This window comes from Oryctolagus cuniculus, chromosome 6, assembly GCF_964237555.1.
Source record: "Oryctolagus cuniculus chromosome 6, mOryCun1.1, whole genome shotgun sequence".
NCBI lineage: Eukaryota > Metazoa > Chordata > Mammalia > Lagomorpha > Leporidae > Oryctolagus > Oryctolagus cuniculus.
The window spans coordinates 158,258,101-158,277,957 of NC_091437.1; the positions used below are offsets into that span (position 1 = coordinate 158,258,101).

General features: G+C 49.3%; 1 protein-coding gene across 8 annotated transcripts in view; it reads right to left on the reverse strand.

The window, feature by feature from the left end:
* Nucleotides 1-4,822: 4,822 nt before the first annotated feature.
* The window catches only part of DNAAF11 (dynein axonemal assembly factor 11), a 115,673-nt gene continuing 100,638 nt past the window's right edge, over nucleotides 4,823-19,857 (reverse strand). For 6 of the 8 annotated variants that reach the window (XM_051844036.2, XM_051844035.1, XM_051844037.1 and 3 more), the window contains 2 exons: nucleotides 14,407-14,492; nucleotides 4,823-5,174 (listed from right to left, as the gene is read on the reverse strand). In XM_051844036.2, the coding sequence (XP_051699996.1) occupies nucleotides 4,997-5,174; nucleotides 14,407-14,492 (264 nt within the window). In that variant the 3' untranslated portion in view covers nucleotides 4,823-4,996. Of the gene's footprint in view, nucleotides 5,175-14,406; nucleotides 14,493-14,523; nucleotides 16,097-19,857 lie in introns of those variants that run through there. The other 2 variants (XR_011389344.1, XM_070075504.1) reach the window with 2 other exon arrangements.

Genomic DNA, 19,857 nt, shown 5'->3' on the forward strand with positions numbered 1-19,857 from the left:
CAGCCCCACCCTCCTCTTTACCAACCCCGAGGGGAGTGTCCCTGAGTCCTGGGGAGCCAGCGCATCACCCACTGACCAACAGGCAGTGTACACACAGCTGGCTTTCAGGTGTGGCAATGACGTCAGTGCACCAGGTGTAGGGAGAGGGGTGGGAGCTGCAGGGCTGGGTGGGGCTGGGGCCAGAGAGCTCAGACTTCTCCCCCAGGCAGCAGTCACAGGGGTTTTGTAAGGTGGCAGCTAGGGTGGCCCTAGCAGTGAAGGACAGTTGAACGCAGACAGTGGAAATGGGGGTTTGGGGAAGACTGGGGATTTTTTTTTTTTTTTTTTTTGAGGCACAGTTGACAGAATGGAGTTGCCAATGGAACACTGAACCCAGGAAGCAGGGATGGAATTTTCTAATCTGGATGATGGGAAGGTTGAGTCCACCAGACAAAACCCAGAAGGTAAGAGGCAGAAGAAGGTGACTTGACTGGAAAAATGAGGATCGGGTCACTGACCTGCACAATGGACCCCATGTGACACATCCAGGGGACCAGCAGGGAGCTTTAGGCACAAACAAGGCCTGGCAGAGCCTGCAGAGGCACAGGTGTAGCACTGGAAGCAGAAGCCATGGGAATGGACCCAAGGCTCAAGGAGAAATGTTGGGGCTGAAGGGGTAACCCCCAAGTAACATGCCTTGGTGTGATGGTGGGAGGCGGGAAGAGGGCGAGGGGCAGAGGAGCAGACTCTTGGAAGAGAACCTTCCCTGGCACCTGACCCGGCTCCTTGCGCTCAGGATCTGCCCAGTGCAGAGGCCCAGTAGCTGGGCAAGCCAGAGCTGCTCTCCAATTCAAGGGACCTCCAGCTCGGATGAAAGGAGTGATAATGAGGGGGTCCGTGTAATCAGCATACTGCTAATTTTAGCCCAAGTCTGCTATGGAGTGGCAGACACATTGGCCTGACATGCGTCACTTGGAGACGGGGTAGCACTTTCCATCCAAATGTGTCAGAAAAGCTGTGACAGCCTGCAAGGGTGACAGACGCACGCTGCACGTGGTGGCCCCAGCTGTCGCGCGGAGGGCAGCCTTCCCGTGCGTGGGGCAGAGGACAATGCTGCTCTGGGCCCTGGAGTTTCTGTGACAGTCACATCTCCCTGGTGGGCACCGCTAGGGGTCTCCTCCTGCATCTGCAGGGGGCTCCACTGCCCAGTTCATTGTGGGAGCCGGGAGTGGAATGCAGAGATGTGAGCAGCTGTGCTGGGGACAGACACAAGGAAGGGCCAGTCCATGCCACTCAGGACAAGGGTGGGAAAGAAAAGCAAATGGAAAACGCACAGGTGCCCAGCCAGGGAGAGTTTCTTCCTCCTGGGGCCTGGGAGGAAGGCTGAAGACTCCTCCTGCGCTTGGAGGTGCCCGTGTGAGGCATTCAGAAGCACGCAGAGGTGGGGAGTGAGGAGGGTGGCGCGTGGGACGCTGGGAAGGGCAGGCAGAGCACCCGGCTCTGGCATCCCGGCTGCATCAGGGTCAGCTCCAGGCTGAGGATGTGACCAACCGCCCCATCCTCCAGATACGATCAGAGCACACGGCCCCCCACCCGCCCCGCACCTGCACAGGGATTCCGGCAGATCCAACAGCATCTCCGCGTGTCCGTGGGCAATGGACGGCTCTGCAGCCACGTGAGTCTTGACCCTCGTGTCCACTTGGTGACGACCCTGGGCCTGTTAGGGTGAAACCCCTGGCAGGAAGTCTCTCGTGCTCGCCCACCTCAGGCTGCTGAGGTTGGAATCCTGGTGAGAAGGGGCAGTGATGCCTTTTCTCTCTTCCCTCGTGGACTCTCCTGATCGCCTGGATCTCTCCTCTGGGCCCTGGTGACCACACCTTCCCTCTATCTATTCAAACCAAGGCTAGAGACTCCTGCAGCCGACTGGTACACAAAAGATAACCTGGCTTGGTCAGGCTGCCTGTTCTGCCAGCCCCGGGGGAGGGACAGCGCTGGCCTTAGAGACCATCCATGGCCTCCTTGTGGGTTCTCCTGGTCCTGGTCAGTGCCCAGAGACTCCCTCCTAAGGCCCCAGCAGCCAGCAGTGTCCTCATAGCCTAACCACCCCCAGGGCTGCTCATCTCCCCAGGCAGCACAAATGGACAGCAGTAAGAATGAAGGTTGGGTCACCACCAGGCCAGGAACTGCTGAGGTGCCCGCTGAGGGAAAGCTAACATGGATGAGCAGTGGCAGAAGGAAACCATCTTTAACATCTACCACCTACAAGCCTGTGTCCAGCTGCAACACTGGACCAGGGATGGAGTTCCCTCCCAGCTTTGATATGAACATCCATGTGTGTATGTACACATACCCACATAGGAAAATCTCTCTCAATATAAATAATACCCAAATATTGAAATCCCTGGTTTCTTTTTTCCCCGTATAACATAGATATATTGATAGTGGTTAACTATGACTTAGCATTTGATTCACAGAACATCCAAAGGGAGTGTGGCACCTGTGCAAGAGGAGCAACCATCACCCAGGGATGGAAAAGGTCACCATGGGACCATGTGCATCCCTTTTGGGCAGGAATAGTGTCTGAGTCAGCTTGAGCTGGCAGAAAAAGCACCAGAAAGTCACTGTGTGCATCTGCAGGTGACAAGCACAAGTGCAAGGTGCCAGCTGACCAAGGTCCCTGAGGGCTCTCTTTCTGACTTCTGTGTCCTCAGACGGCTGAGACGGAGTTCTCAGGGGTGTCTTCCTCCACTACAAGAACACGGATCTCATTCTGTAGACTCCACCCACCACCACCTCATTCAAACCTAATTCCCTCCCAAAGACTCCAGCTCCAAATACCATTACTTTGGGAGTTAGGGCTTCAAACCATGCATTTTGTCTGTTTACAGTGTAACTGCAAAAGCATAATTTTGCTTTGACTTTATGTGGAAGTTGCCATGTTGGCACTGGCTGAGCTCTGTTGGGATCACGAAATGTCAGCCTAACTAAAACGAGGCATTGTCTCCTCCAGAATCCCCATCCGTGCGTGGTTCCCGGGTGAACGTGACCAGAGAGGAGCCCGCGTGAGGCTGGGGATGTGGAATTAACGCAGAAGCTCTATCACGGTCATCAGTAAGCAACGGATGCAGAGGAAGCTGCAGGCCACAGCCCACCCTTGGTCTCCTCCACTGTGTCCATCACGCCCTTCCTCCTTCACGTCTGCTGCTAAGGCTGGCCTCAAGGCTGCCCACTAGAAGCTGGCTCACGGACCCCGAGGGTAGCAGCTAACAAGGAGGCGGCTGTTTTGGCGGAGTGGTTTATGTCCACAGGGTTCTCCACGGGCTCCCGGCCACAGTCCTGCTCCAGCATCTCCGCTCTGTGAGCCGGGGGCCGCCCACCTGACCTGTGCTTCCTCCTCCCTGCCCCACCTCTCCCTGCTACGGCTTCACCTCCAGCCGCTCACAACCTGTGTCAGACTGCACTCCCACAGCCGGCTCTGGTACCCTCGTATTTATGGTGGCTCGGTTTTCCTGACTGGTCACGTTTTGATTTTAGTGGAGCCTCCCGTTGGCAGCTTCCCTGAGAAAGAGGGACCCTGGCTGAGAAGGCGTCTGGTCAGCCGGCTCCCTTTGCTCTGTCTCACTCCCCTCACAGCTCCGGCTGTGTATCTTTCACACATGTGCCTGCTTTCTCCCCCCACTACTTGTGTTAGTTGTTTTGCATTGCAACAACAAGATGCCCGAGACAGGTCAGTTTCACAAGCAAAAGAGGTTATATCTAGCTCCGAGTTCTGAGGGTTCACAGTGCAGGGAGGGGGCAGGGATCTGGCCTCTGGAGAGGGTCCCTCATGGGATAGCTTCACACGACAAGCGTGCCTGTGGATGGAAAGGATCCTACCTGGAAACAGGGGGCCAATGACTGACTCAGGTGTCAGGCCCAGGCTTCCATAGCCACTCGCCCTAGAGAGAACTGACTCCAGGAGACCAGCAAGCCCTCCTAAGGGCAGTGTGCCCCGCGATCCAGGGCCAGCTGAGGGACATGGCAGCTGCTGGCACTCAAAGTGGCCCAGTAAGTATTTGTTGAGTGAATATCTGGGGAAGCCCAATTTAAATACTGATAGATCATGGTCTGAGTAGCAATAGTTTTTCCTACAGTGTGTGTGCAATGCTGACTTCGCAATATTTTAGATAAAGAAGAAGAGGTCAACCATCAACAAAGCAAAGGAGGAATTGGAGGAGGAAGGGCCGGAAAAGGGGAAGAAGGTAAAGAAAGAGGGGAAGGGGGCAGGGAATTGAGGGAGCAGGAGAGGAGAGAGAGGGAGAACGAGAAGGAGGGACTCTGAGGGAACAGCTGACACTGTACTGGGTGTGTTCTACACCCACATGGAGACAGACCTAAGGGTCAGGTATCATTCCCCAATCATAGACGAAGCACTGATGTCCCAGAGAATTCAAGGACTTGAGGAAGGTCTTTGCAAAGTGACTGAGCGGGACTCCAAACTCAAGGTACCTAATTTCAAAACTCACATTCTCTCCATTATACCATGCGACCAGAGAAAGCAGATGTGGCATGGGAAGAAAAATTGAACTGCTATTTGATACCATATTTAAACATTCTACTTATATCTGGAATGATAGTATTAACTTCTTTACTTGACCAACTTACTGAGTACCACTTTAATAATTAATCCTTTAACCTATGACTTAACCTATTGTACAAGCATGCAGTTCTGTGATTTATAACCAACATTTACATTATAATCCTATGATATTACTATCATCCATTTATATTATAATCCTATGATTCTATCAAACATTGTCACTAACCAACCTTTTCTTATAGACAAATGATGAGTTAAGGCATCCTTAAAGTATACATTTTAATTGCAAACATCTTTAGGAATATCACCATATGACGTGGGGGACATTGGAGAAGTAATAATGATAATAATGACAAGTAGTTTTGTGTTTACCCTATAAGTGATGTGCATATACCATGCACCAAGCAAGACTGGGCCTGCAGGGTCCCCGCTCATATTTCAAATCAGTGGAGGCACTTCAGGGTTATCTTCAAAGCCTGGGTCTTCCTCTCTGGGCATAATTTTGGGTTCAGATTTCAGTCTTCTGGGTGCGTGTCTTTTCTCTTGAACTATGGTGGTCACATCCGGGAAGGAATGCTTACTGGGATCTACTTCTAGTTTCTCAACATTCTTGCTCCTGCAACAACAAAAGAGGCCGAAGACACTGAGATCACACAATCTAAACTTCAGTTTCGAATAGATTCAGCTCCATCATTCATTTCTTCAGAAAACACTGGTGAGCGTCATCTTCACAGCGTAGGGATGAGTAGGAGACAGTCCCCGGCTTCCAGTGGTCCAGAGCCTTGCAGAAACAAGATTCTGACCCATGAAGAGATACAGTGCTAGACAGTGCTCCAGGGCTGTGCCACTGCACAAGCAGCTGGAAGAGAGGTCACCAGGGAGACTGCTCACTTAGAATCTGTTTTGATGATAGAAATGACTCAGCAGGCAAAGCCACAGCCATTATTAACAAGAGCCTCACTACACAGGCCTTACTCCTGACTGCAGCTAATCAGGCTTCGCGACCCTGCTGCTTTGGACAACGCAACCTGCTGTGGGGCACTGAGACTACAAGTTCAAGTGCAAAGCAAAGGTCACCCTCCAATTACTGCCACCCTTCCCCCCTGCCTTCCAACCAAGGACTACTTCTATTGCCTGCACCCAGTTCTCTCAATATACATGAAACAGAACAGGTAGAACCTCCATCAGCCAGTGACCTCCAATGTCATGGTCATACAGAAAACTGTTGATGACACAGGTCCACAGTCTGACCCAGCAGCCCCAAACTGAAGTCCTCAAACTAAACCCATCCAGCAGACCTTCTGCTCAGAGGAGAAAAGTTCTGTTTTCTTTGGAAAACATGAACTCTCCGTTGCCTTTGCAACCCCCCCCCCCTCATTTCTGTAATCTGCACATCCCTGCAGGTATTTTTCATTCCTCCTAGTAGTGTCACATGGACCTGCTGAAGAAAAGTGCGAAGTCTACAAAGAGTATGAAGTGGCATAGCTTGAAGGCCCAGACTTCACCTTGATAAACCATGCTCACTGCCCAAGGAAGGAGCAGTCAGAATGGGTGTGTGCATGGCATGAAGTGGGGGAAAGGGGGCGTGGAGATCACTGATGCTCAGGAAATAACAGCGTCCTAAGGGAGAGGGCTGTGTGGAGCAGGCCGACGTGAATGGCTCTGGACAGGGCTGGTGCAAGGTTAGGCTTTCCTGAATCAACGGGAAACTTGCCCCCAATAAAAGAGGGGCTTATGGTGGCTGGCACCGGGCAACAGCAACACGGCTACACTTGCCTTCAGGGAGGGTGGACAGTTGGTTGTGATGGCTGGTATACGCTGGGCAGAGGGTGTCCACCAGTCCCCAGTCAAGAACCCCGAGCACAGAGTCCCTAATGACCTCCTCAGTGGAGTATTTCACCCTCATGGGAAGAGTCAAGGCGACTCCACGGGGAGTAGCCCCTTAGCAGCTTGCTCCTGGCTTTCTCTGGACTGTCCCCTTGCTGCTTTTGCTTGTGTCCTTTGGCTGTAAGAAATCTGAGACATGAGGAGCGCCATGTGCCGGCTCTAATAAGTGACTGACCCTGGAGGCGTCCTGGGGACTGCTGACACATGGCCCTGCGCTCAGCCCTGGTATCATCAAATTCTCAGATAACCTCAGTGTCGCCTCCTTCTGAGCTGGGTGGAGGCAGGGAGGGGCGGTCAGCCAAGGTCCCACAGGAAAATGGGTAGGGCTGGGAGCTGAATGCAAAAGCTATGGCATTGCGTCTACACTTACAGCAAAGTCAGGCACCACACACAGCACAAGGGTGGGTCCTGTCCTGCTGGCATTGGCACAGGCTATACCCATCACGGACGTCCTCCAAGTCAGCCGGCACTTGCTCTGGAGCCCGCTGTGGCAAAGCCAGGCCCTCTTGCCTCACACTCACTTCCTGGTAGGGAAGGAGCAAAGCTGACGACTTGAAGTCGTGAGGCAGGAGAGCATCAGGCTAGCATGCAGGACCCCGGCCCCTACTCATCCCGCTGTAGGCTGTCTAGCAAGTTAACTGCTCGGTGCCTCCCAGGCATCACCTCTATAACTGAGCTGCTCACATTGAACGTGGGTCCATCCATGTAAAGGCAAAGAGCAGTGTGCTCACTGAGAGTCCATGCCATGTAGGAAAGAGGAGTGTGAATGGGCCCAGAGCAGTGCGAGGGAGCCCACTGGGTACTCAGCCCAGTGCTGTCCAGTTCATGCCTCTTAGGTGCCCAGGGCTGTGATCGGTGCTGGGGATCTGCAGGGACAGGCCCACACCCAGCATCAAAAGAGGAGGGCACAGGCTCGGTTGTCGGTGTCTCAGGGCTCAGCCAGTGGGACAAAGCCAGCAGGTTGCAGCCAGAGGCGGAAGCCATGTCTGGATGGTGGGAATGTCACACAAAGGGGACTGGAGGGAGGGAAAGTGAGGGTTTTGCTGGGTTTTGAGTGGGGAAGAACCTGCCAGAGATAACAGGGACGAAAGGTAAGAAAACGCCTGTGCTGCCCAGAGAATGAGGTTCCCCAAGGCAGGGGTGGCGAGTGGGTGCGCACCCCTGGGGCTGTGGAAGGAAGGTCAGCTGACGCGCTGAGGGGGCCGCCTGGGTGCAGAGTCTTCAGGTGCCGTGGCAAGGACCGAAGCTGGGCACGGGGCGCCTCACCCACCGTGTTTTTGTTTTCACGTCGGGACTATGTGCTTATTTTTAGGACACTTACAGCCAGTTTTGTTTTAAAGCAAGGGAATGATATTAACAACCTATTAATTACATTCAGTGTCATGGAAGTGTAATTAGGAAATAGGGCTCCCGACACACTGTTCCCTGGGAGTGACCTGCTGTTCCAACCACTAAGTTTTCTTCACAAAGTCATTTCCTGTTGCTCTTTTTTTAAATTTTTTATTTATTTTATTTTTTTATTTTTTTGACAGGCAGAGAGGACAGTGAGAGAGAGAGACAGAGAGAAAGGTCTTCCTTTGCCGTTGGTTCACCCTCCAATGGCCGCTGCGGCCGGCGCACCGCGCTGATCCGATGGCAGGTGCCAGGTACTTATCCTGGTCTCCCATGGGGTGCAGGGCCCAAGCACTTGGGACATCCTCCACTGCACTCCCTGGCCACAGCAGAGAGCTGGCCTGGAAGTGGGGCAACCGGGACAGAATCCGGCACCCCGACTGGGACTAGAACCCAGTGTGCCAGCGCCACAAGGCGGAGGATTAGCCTAGTGAGCTGTGGCGCCAGTTCTCCCTTTCTCAAAATAGTGGATTCTACCGTGGTCTTAGCCCTCCCTTGCCACGTAATGTAAGGTTCTAGTACCAGGGGGCCACTGCTCTGCCTGCCACGCCTTCCTTCCCACTGGCTGCCTGAAGCCTTGCTGCCATCAGGGATGCTGAAGCAAAGGCCGAAAGAAAGACAAAGACGCCCCCTGAGGCCCTTGACTGTGGAGCCACCTAGGAAGCCACCTCCTCCCAGACTAGTTGTTGGTTGGGGGACATCAGCACCCTAGTTTTTTTTCCACTCTGTCTTAGGGATTCCATCTCTGCTTGCTCAGTAATCTGACACAAGGCGTGCCTGGACGTCATCTACATTTAGAAGCACAGAGAAGAGAATGCCAGGATCTGCTTGGGTGCCAGGAATTCCATAACCTCACATGAATCCTGACAGAGCTTAAAGACGAGCTCGGCCCGTCGCGACCACGGTTTCATAATTATGGGTATTACTGGCCACGGTTACTTAGTTGCACAGGTACTAAGACAGATAACAATGGCCACTGACGCGGACAATGCACTTTCTAGTTTGGAAAATGTTTTCGAAAACAGGAAGTTAGAGTTTCCAAGGACATGCATTGCAGCCATTATTAAATAAAGTTCTACTTTTAATTATTCTGCTCTTATTTAAAAAGGCTGGGAGATCTGGTTCTCTATTAAGTGGATATCTAAATCCATCTATTATAATTAGGTTGTCCTTGGCTTTGAGGGAAAACAGCCTATCTCACTTCCAGGCATGTCTCTCGGGCCATTACTTCTGTGTCTTGATAATAAACAATGAACGTAGTCGGGACACAGTTGTCGTGAGCAATGGACTAATTTGCAATGGAGGACTTTCATTACTCAGGAATCTCAGGAGCAATGAACAGAGAGCCACTAAGCCCGGGCCACTGGGGCTTGCAGTAATCCCCACAACCAAGAGGACGGGCGGTTCTGCCTGCATGCCTGAGGCCCGAAGGCTGGATGCCTGCCCCTGGTCTGGCCACCACCGCACTGCCAGAGCTGACCCCCTGGACTCTGCTGAGATTAGCTGGAGGCAAAGGAACAGATCATCACTGTGGAAGAAACGGGGGCCGGGGGGAGAAGAAGAGAAATGGCTAAGCCACTATGTATAAAACACAGCAAAGATGGACTCCTTCAACTAAATAGCATAAAAGACACACCCCCCCCCCCAACTCCAGCAATATGGTAGGCTGACATATCTGGACCAGATTCCCCACTTAACACTGGAAGGTTCTTGAGACTATGACAAATCTGATAACTCACAGAGAACAAGGTCAGAACTGAGTGACAGTTACCTGTGCCCTGAGGGCGTCAGCTGACTTGAAGTGGTGCTTTGGTCTTGCTGACCTTACGGAATCTGAGGACAGAGGTCAGAGCCCTGAGCATGCTCGGCGGGTGGTCTAACAGGACGCCCTGTGCACACTACGGGTACAGTATCAAAGGGCTTCTCCTTCAGCAAGAGTGGGGAGGGGACCGTGGCACAGCAGGGTCAGCCGCCACCTGGGACACTCACACCCCATACTGGCAGAACACCTGCTGCAAGTGCTGGCTACCTCGAGCTTCCCGTGCAGCTTCCTGCTTATGCACCTGCGAGACAATGGATGGTGGCCTGGGTGCTTGGGTTCCTGCTGCCTATGTGGGAGAACCAGATGGAGTTCCTAGGTCCTGGCTTTGGCCTGGCCCAGCCTGGCTGTTGCAGGCTTTTGGTGAATAAATCATCAGATGGAAGATGTGTGTGTGTGTGTTTGTGTGTGTGTGTGATCTGAACCCTTCTGTCTTTCAAATATATACATACAAACATACTTACATACATTTAGAGGGGAATCAGTAAATCCCCTCTGCTCATCTCATGAAAAGCTGCCTTGCTGGGGTGGAGAAGGTCTGTGCTGCTACCACAAGCCGCCAGTTTACAGCACCCTGGGGGTTATAGACGCTTGATCTTGAATTTAGATGGAAACACTGTCCAACTGGCAGAGTTGGGGGTCTGCCATGCAGCACATGCTGATGCCTCATGGCCCGTGGGAACCTCCGAACTGTTTTCTAAGGCAGTGGAGCATGAGGCAGGTTCACTGTGTCCTGTCTGCCTGCAAGGTTACCAACTTGTGAGTCCAGAGAGACAGAACACACACACACTGCAAGTTACACGAGGTGGCTTTCTCACTCCAGGTGAGCCTCGAGGGAGCACAGAAGTCTGGCATTCCCCGGGAGCCGGTCCTTGAAGGCTCAGGAAAGCTGCCCAGAGTGGACGCGGCCTTGTCTGCGTCCGTGCCAGCTGCACGGCATCCGAGGGGCTCCAGGATGCAGACCATCCTGGGTTTTACATCCTGAGGTGCTGGGATTTCTGGGCTAAAGGACGGTGAAGGACGTCTGGGGGCAGGGTGGTGGGGCAGCAGTGTGGATGCAGGGAGGCTGAAACGGAGGCCTGGTGTCGCTCCCCGTCTTCGTGGAGGAACGACACAGGACCCTGCACTGTTCTTTTGTCTGCTCGGCCCTTCCCGGGTTTGCTGCTGGTCCTTCCCGGGTTGGCTGGCAACCCCTCCACCTCCGTGGAAGGGCGGCTCTCCTGCCACTTTCCCCGCTTCCACGGGGGCGCAGCACACCGCCGGCCGGCTCTCTTGGGGGCTGCTCAGATGTTATCCGGATGTTCCTGGTGCATGTTGTCTCTCTCCTCCTTTATAGTCCTCTTCCACCAATCCCAACTCTGCTACCCACACGCCGAGTACGCTGCTCTCCTCCAATCAGGAGCAGGATCAGCTCCTGCAGCTTATTGGTCAAACTGGAGGCAGCTGCGTAGAAGTTGTTTACTCCTCTCCCAGCGTCATATTGTGGGAGAGCAGATGCATAGAATAAGTCTTAATTCCAGTAACTTAGTCTAGTCCGAGTTGCTCCCCACAGCCTGGCTGCCCAGCCAGTTCTCTCTTATCTCAGCACGCTGGACTCCCAGCACATTCCAGAGTCACTGCAAGTGAGAAAGAGCAGGGAGAACCAGGGCAGGAGGCGGCCCCTGGAGGCCTGGCCTGATAGAGCAGCTCTCAGAAGAAGTCAGGAACCAAGGGAAAAGGGTGATTTTCATGACAATCAGAAGCAACGAGAACAGATGATGGTAACACAGAAATTCCAGATATTGCAATATGAAAGCATGGATTCTAAACCTCGTTTACTAAGTTTAAATGTCTCAGACAATAGTAAAATAATGGAAGGTTTTCCTCTGCAATTGGCAATAAAAGACACCTGCCACCACTCCTAGATTAACTGTACTTTGGAGCCTTCCCCTATGCAATAAGGCATGAAAAGTAAAAGCTATATGGATTGAGAAGAAAGAAGCTATCATTTTTGAGCAGATATACAGACAACTTTACTAAAAGAACCCACAGGTCAATCAGTAAAACAAGATTAACAAGCCTGTTGAGCATAAAATCCAACCTGAAAGTGAGGGACATAGTGACAGTGACTGCAAAACACTGTGATGACACCAGTGTTACGGAATTGTGTACTTTCACATGGTTACAATGGTTAACTTGATGTTATGTGCACTGTACCACATCAAAAAGAACCACGTTAAAATATATTTATGATAGCATCAAATATGTCAAACCTATAAAAGTTCATGAACACAATTATGGAAAAATTATAAAATTTTACAGACATAGCAAATAAGTCTGAGAAAATACAGATGCTGATACTATGATTTTGCTCCCTCTAACTTGATCTATACACCCAATATCGTTCCAAATAAAATCCCAATATGTGTGTGTGTAAAACTTGACAAGCTGATTCCAAAATGTTCATGGAAGTACAAAGGGCCAAGAACACTCAACTCGCTCTTCAAGAAGGGTAAGGTCAGATGAGTCTCTCACCAGACTTCCTATAAAGCAATGAGAATTAAGGAAATGGAACACTACAGAGTCCAGAAACAGACACGTACACATCTGGATATTTGACTCATGGCAGAGATGGCCTTGGTGACAAATGCAGAAAAGACCAGCTTTTGAGTAAGAGAGATTGGCACAGCAGGGTGTCCACACTGGAAAAGAATAAGTAGTCACACCTCACACCAGCATCAACTTATGATGGATTAGACCTTAAATGTGAAAGGCAAAACCATAAGGACTACTTCTAAGATCTCAGGGTTGGAAAGTTTCTAGAATAAGACATTAGCCATCAAAATGAGGTTTAATAATTTGGGTTCTTTTAAAGTTCTCCTGTCCATCAAAAGACTCCACAAAGAGAATAAGAAGGCATGCCCAAAGCTGTAGGAATTCTGATGCCACTGCTTCCCGGCTTGGTGGTCTTGGCAAATTCAACCTCTCTGGACCTCAGAAATTACTCACAAACAGCAGTTCTACCATGTGGTGTTGAGGACCACAGATGGATTGTGCAGAGTGTCAGGTGGCAAAGTGAATGCCCAACAAACACCTGCAGTTGTGAGGAAAGTTGCACGCCTGCTGTTTGCATCACAGTGTCACAGGGCCACCAGAGTGGGTCCTCCAGCTCCGAGGACCAGAGCTCCACCCACCTTCTCCCCCTCCTCCCTGTCCCCACTCACTGCATCTCCACAGCCTGAGAAAGGGTGGAGGGAACTCCTGTATCTCCTCCAACCAGCTTCCCTGCCTGCCCTTGGTCACCAGGTGCATCCTTAGTGGGCACGCTCGGTGGGTGAGGTGCCCAGGCCGTGGCTGAGACACTGCACAGTGCAGTTGGTCAGTGACTAGGGAGCAGCACACAGACGCTGTCTCCGTGGCTGTGCAGGGACCATTTCTCAGTTATCAAGAAGAGAAAGACAGGCTTTGCAGAAGTGCTGCTGGGAAGAATTGTGCTAAGACGCCTTGAATCCTCAAGTGTAATCATGGTAATGATGGTTTTCCTGGGGTCTGAGAACCAGCTCCAAACTGTTTGCAATGATTTGCCTTCCCAGCCCGCAATGCCTCACAAATCAGATTCAGACTCTTTACATGTGTTGATGCTGCTGGGGGTTAATTACGACCGTGAATATTCATAATAGTCGCAATACCCTCGAATCTCCTATCTGCAATGGCAATCACTGAGCTGGGAAATCTGAGTGGATTTCCAAGGTTAAAAACAGTAACCCACTTTTGAGTTGAATTTCCATTCCATACCTGTTGTTCAAAAACAAACCTCATGTTTAAAAATCTCTACAAAATTTCAACAGTTGTCTCTTGACTATACAAATGCCGGACTGCTTTATTATAGAGACACAAATATAGCCCTGGTTCAGGTATTTTTATGTGGCTAATTCTAGCATACACATTTGTAGCACAAAGATAGTTTGCCTTCGTTCAAAATAGAACTTGCCATCTGGAAATGCTGAGAGGTAGAGGACAGCGGAGAGAACTGGGAGCTCGCTCTAGAGAACTGAGGACTAGGGCTTCGCGCAAAACACTTTTCAGGGATGTCACTGGGAGACGGTCTCGGGAGGCAGGGCCAAGTCTTCACTCAGGAATCAGAGAGAGGCTTTCTAACACGGGGGAATGCAGAGAGCGGGCTGAACATGCCTTGGAGAGCGGGAGGGTCCTGTTGGGACAGGAATCTAAACAAAAGCCAGGCGATGACTGTGGGCAGGAGACTGATAGGAGGACACGTGACGAGGGTCCCTGGGCCCTGGTAGCATACGCTGGGCTGAGGAATCCTGGAAGTGACAGGAGGGTCACAGTAGGGAGGCAGTGAGAGCAACGGTCCCCACACGTCAGGACACCACATTGCTCTCTCCCTCAGTTTCCCCACGTGTGAAGCGCGGACCACAGTTGGGAGGATGAAATGTGCTCAGATGGGTGAGGAACGCAGACGTGCCTGCCAACAGAGCAAGTGCTTGGCAAACGTCAGCGCTCACTGGTGTCGGCATGATCAGTCTGATTATTACCATCCCAGGAAGCTGGGACCTGGCTGCGCACAGATTTGTTTTTGAGGCATCAAGAGCCTTACAAAGCAAACGTCTGAGGTTCTGGTTACAAACAGAGACAGTCACGAGATGAGTCATCTTTAAACTTCAAACAACTGTGTCATTCTGGAAGCGGCACGCTAACAAACGAGTGCAAAGAGAGCGATATAACAAATGTCAGCCTGGGGAGGGGGTACCTTTCCTTTGTTTGCTCCCTGCTGCTGTCCAGGGTAGTTTTCGCAGACCTGGATGTCGGTCGGCTGCCTGTGAATACTTCTTCCACCTGTAATAGAAACACAGCGCATTCTAAGTGGTGCACTACTCTCTGAAGCACTTCTACAGCCAGTCTTTAAGCCCCTCTGTGCGGTACAGGAAGGCTTTTGTCACCGGTTGTATGTGTTCACAGCAGTCTTGCAAAGCCATGGGCTACCCTGTGATTGCTGAAGGCCTGGAAGGGGGATACAGTGAACAAGTTGACTCAGCGCATGTTATGTGAGAGCCAAAAAAACATGGCAGGCAATTTCCTGGGGTGCTGGGGAGCAGCCAAGATTGAGGTGCTGCTGCAGTGAGAAGCTCTCCTGGTTGGGAGCTCAAACCCCATTCTCTCCCCCAGCCCCAGTTTCTTTGTAAAAGCGAGGGAATCAGTTTATGACCTCAAAGGTGCCTTCTTGGTCTGAAGCGTCTTGTGATGCTACTGTTTTCAAAGTAGATAAGCTCAGGAGGAAGCACATTGAGGGTTCAGTAACACCGATCGGGTTCTACAGACACACTGCAGAGATCACTCAGACCCTGCACCCAGGCAAGAAGCCTGGAAGACAGCAGAGTGCAGGAGGGAGGAGAACCTGCCACGGCTTACAGACCCCAACCGTGTGCTACAGCACATGTCTTCAGCGTTAGGGATTTCGTGTGTTTTACTTAGTGCCCCACTGCCTCACACTCCTACTGGATAAGCATTGCTCAGAGGCCTACAAGAGGAACTGTCACACTCTCCCCTCCTGGTGACTGGGCCTATGGCCCAAGCCAGGGGTTTCTGCCCTTTCTTTGCAAGGTGGAGCATGACATGGATTGGATTGGGCATCCATTTCTCTCTCCACCCTCAACTGGTCCTTCTGTTTGGCGAGGGAATGACTTATTCACTAGCCACGTCTCCCTGGGGAACATGGTCACTGCTCCAAGAGATAAGGGACTTCTGCTCCTTCTCTGTCCTGCCTGAGGCTTGGTGTGCTGCACGGTTCTGGTGCAGGTCCATGTCTCTAGCAGGAAAAAGCTGAGCTGAAGCTTGGACTTTGAAGTCCGTGGCCAACCACCCAGCTGCCATCTGCCTGCTCAGGCAAGCACACTGGACTCAACGCTCTGCATTTGGGAAGGGAGTTGGGAACCCTGCTTTAGTCCCAACCCTAAGCTGCATTCTCACATCCAAGTTTTACGAGACCTTTCTATTGGGACACTGGGCACTGAATCGAATGAGTTCAAGGGGTAATTTGTTTCCCACTGGACTAGGGATTCTTGGTTGTAGGCTCCCCAAAGGCCCCAGCTCCTTATTTACCATGGGTGTCCTTCCACAAATGGATAAGGAGTGAGCAAACAAAGGACTGAGTCCTAGCTGGGGGTGCTGTGGTGTCAAACTCAGGAGGTGTGGGCTCCGAGCATATGTACCCCTAGACAGCAATCCTACACCACCATCGGGAGGTAGTGCCGGGGCCAGGGTTCTGTATGCAGTGCAGTTGTACAACTTACTTCCATGGTTTCTAAAAGTGCAAATGTATCTATCTACGCTTGGAAGGCCAGGAACATCAGTTGATCTTTCTCAGCAGAGGGTCTATGAGCCATGCAGGAAGAAAGATCTGCACAGGCACCACCTTTTCTGTATGGGCATTGAACACCAGACTGGAAAAAAGAAGACATAATACACAATAATAAGTACTGCAGCTGGCTCGCATGGTGGCCAAACTTTTGCTGAATCTCCCAAGAAAAATTCAATGAATGCTATAAAGACTTGAAATTTCAAGGCTGAAAGTTTGTTCAGAAACATTTTCAAAAAGGCATAAGTTTGCATGACAAAAGCCAGAAGAATGCTATGGAAGAACCAGCAACTAAAGTCACCAGGGCGGAGCTAACTGAATAATGAAGGAAGAGGTTTACCTAACAGAGCCGGCTTTATCATCAAACATAGCTTGTTTGTGAGTAGGCAAATTCTAACATGTTTCATTTGCTGTGTTTTAGAATACAGGGAATATCATCATTTTACGGTTTTCTCTTTTTTTTTCTCTTCTGGCCAGTGATGTTACAGGTTCGGATATTAATGTGGTAGGTATGAATGTCTATACTACTTTTAATGTGAAACTACTGGTTTGCTTCCTTTCCTTTAACGGAGCTAATAGGAAAAATGGAAAAACTCAATTAAAATTCAATTAAAAATATGAGTTTATTTTGGTACAAATCTTTTTGGAGTCCATGGCACAATTTTTCCATGATATGCATTTTCCACGTATTCTAAAAAAAATTTTTTTCACCCCCAATTTTTTGTACCAAAAAACTCATACTGTGAGTTCCATTTTCCGTGAACTTTTTGAAGTTTGTCATACAAATAGTTCATGTTGTGACCTACCCTTAAGGAAATGGAAACCCTTTTTAACAGCAATGGATTCCAGTTACAATTTACTACACTGTAGTAATGCCAACAGTGAAAAGAAAAACAAATCTGAGGAGAGACTACAAAGGAGTTCCCCTGGGTGTGGGGCAAGGAGTGAGGAGTGGCCGGTGTTAGGGCCAGGAGAACGGCCCCTCCTAACAGAGTCTCAGGGAGGCTCAAAGTAAGTGTGGAATAGTGTGGCCCCACAGAATTCTCTGTAATTCTACTCATTCCGTGATTTCCAAATATTCCCACATTTCTGATGGCGGGGTCTTGTGCCATCCAACAGAACAGCCACCAGCCACATGTGGCCACTCAGTGTTTGGGATGTGGTAGGTGCAGCTGAGACATTTGAATTTTATTGAATCTTGGCTCATTTAATTGCTATTCACCTAGCTGAAGCGATAGGAACCCAACTGCAGCCAGCCCCAGCCCCAGGTGTGGTGGTCTAATGATGAGTTTCACGGGCTGGTTTTCATGCAGGAAGGATACTGGCCATGGCCAGTCGCCCTTAACTCAGCTGAGATCTTAGACCACAGGGCTTTTTCAACTCTGAAGCTCTTTGCTCGCTCCTTCCTTGACATTCCTGGTACATGGCGCTCTCAGGTGAGTGTCAGTGTGAGAACGCAGGAGCCAACAATCCTGTCTCTGATCTGTGTGAGGCCTGAAGGCTGCCCTCCCTCGCTACACCATCAGCCACAGAGCTCAACAAGGAGTTGGCTGAGGCCCTTGCTCATCTGCCTCCCAGCTCCCCTTGTTTTCCCCCACGCCTGGCACACAGCTAGCTCCCTTCCCAGGTGCTGATCCCTAGGGCACTCCTTAATAAATATTTTGCATGCTCATCCCCATCTGAAAAATCTTTTTCCTGGGGCACAGTAGCACCTTAGCAACTTTTAAAATTTTTTGATATTTTAATTACTTTAAATGAGGTCAATGGTAGTTAAAATTCATTAAGGTATCAGCTTTGTAAAAAAAAAAAAAAAACTCTTGAAACTAATGTATAAGTTTTGTATTGCCTCACACTGTAAACGTACTAACAAGAACTGAGACATGTGCATAAATGAGTCTTAAAACACCCTGTTTCAACACTGTTATTTGTCATGTAACAAGCCCAGATAAGGATTCTCTGTGTTGATGGAAATGCAAATAGCGTCACAAATTTGGAACTTTTCTTCACAGGGAATTTTCTGTGTACCAGAAATCTAAATGTGTTTCTTATTTTTAAAAGGTATTTTCAATTCACTCAGTTGCAAAGATGCTTTTAAGTTTAAAAGTTAAAGAGAACCAGAGAATCAGCAGTAAGAAAAACATTAACACCGACATTGATATTAGCACTGAAAATCCATCTGAACACCACATTCCAATTAACAGCAGGTGAGATTCTCTGGCTAAGATCTACGGTGCCCACGGAGAGGACAGCTTTGGGTTCCCACTGTGCCTGTAGTCCAGAGCTGCCCCTTCTCTTGGGAAGTGATGTTCATTAACAGCAAACATAGTCTTATTTATTTGTGCTAAGTGAGTTTAAGGATGACGAATGGAGACATTGTAAGGGCCAAACTATGTTTAATAAATTAGATAATGTGAGACGAATGGTTTCCTGAATCCACAGAGAGAAATGTAATCAACTACTTGAAAATTCAATTGTGGGATGGGCATATAGGTACAAATTAACATTTTAATGATGCTACATTATTTTAACTGTCAAAGGGTCATACAAGTTAGGAGTGAACATGGAGTTAGTGACAGGGCTCACTTTTCTACACAACAGATGAATTTGCAGCCTTTGCCTAAATAGCTGCCTAGACTAGGTCTCACTGCTGTCTAATGTAGAACCCTGTACAGAGACCATTTACAGTTATTTGACAAAATGTATGAGGCTGCCTTACAAATATGACAGTTACTCATGCTAAGAAACGTAGACTTTGTGAGCTGGGTAAATGCACCGTAGACAGATGTAGGGAGATACTTAGCTCTCAATCCTCATTCTTTAGCTTGAATCACAGCAACTGTCACAATTTGACTGCTTTGGACCCATAAAACAGTGATTTCACATGGTTCAATTTAATATTTATGTGAATTTAAGTAACGATTGAGCAGTCACTTCATTTCAAATGAGTATTTGCTACTTGTAAATTCAAAGAGTGAACAAAGAAAGTGGAATATAATCAGAGACTACTTGTCAGGAAAGAAAATGTGAAATACTCAACATTTTAACATTTTCCTGTGAATTTAGTCTGGCTTCTTAAATAACGGTATGAAAATTACAACACACTTCTCTTTCTCTTGGATTTCACTTTCTCTCACAGTTTCAATTATTACCTCCACTAAATCTGTTCAAAGAAAGGCCTGGTGATCATCATATGCCAATGCAGGAATAGGGGTAAATATGGAATGGCAGATTCCTTGTCCCGCATCATCTCATGAGGAAGAGATAAACAATGAAAATGCATTGAGGAAAGTGTGATTGGCAATATCATCAATAGACTTCTATGGAAGCCCAGTGGAGGGAGGCATAGGGGTTGGGTGAGGAGTGGGGATCAAAGGCAGTTTACTGGAGGATGAAAGGACAGATATCAGTTTTTTTGTTTTTTGTTTTGTTTTGTTTTTCCCCAAGGAAACCTTTTATTTAAGGAATACAAGCTTAATGCATTTCATAAATACAACTTTAGGAATATAGTGATTCTTCCCATCATACCCAGCCTCCCACTCACACTCCAACCCCTCCTCCTCCTTGCAATCCCATTCCCAGTCCCATTCTCCACTAAGATCCATTTTCAATTAACTTTATACACAGAATACCAGCTTTATACTAAGTAAAAAGTTCAACACACAAAAACTGTTCCTCCACAGCTGAGACAAGGGCTGTTCAAAGTCATCGCATCTCGAAGTGAATTTCACTTTTTTTTTTTTTTGAGAAACTTAATTAACTTTAAAGAAGCACCCAAGAATGATACATCTTTTGCAGGCAATTAGGCATAACTACAACTTATGAGACCTAAACCTCCATTTAATACAT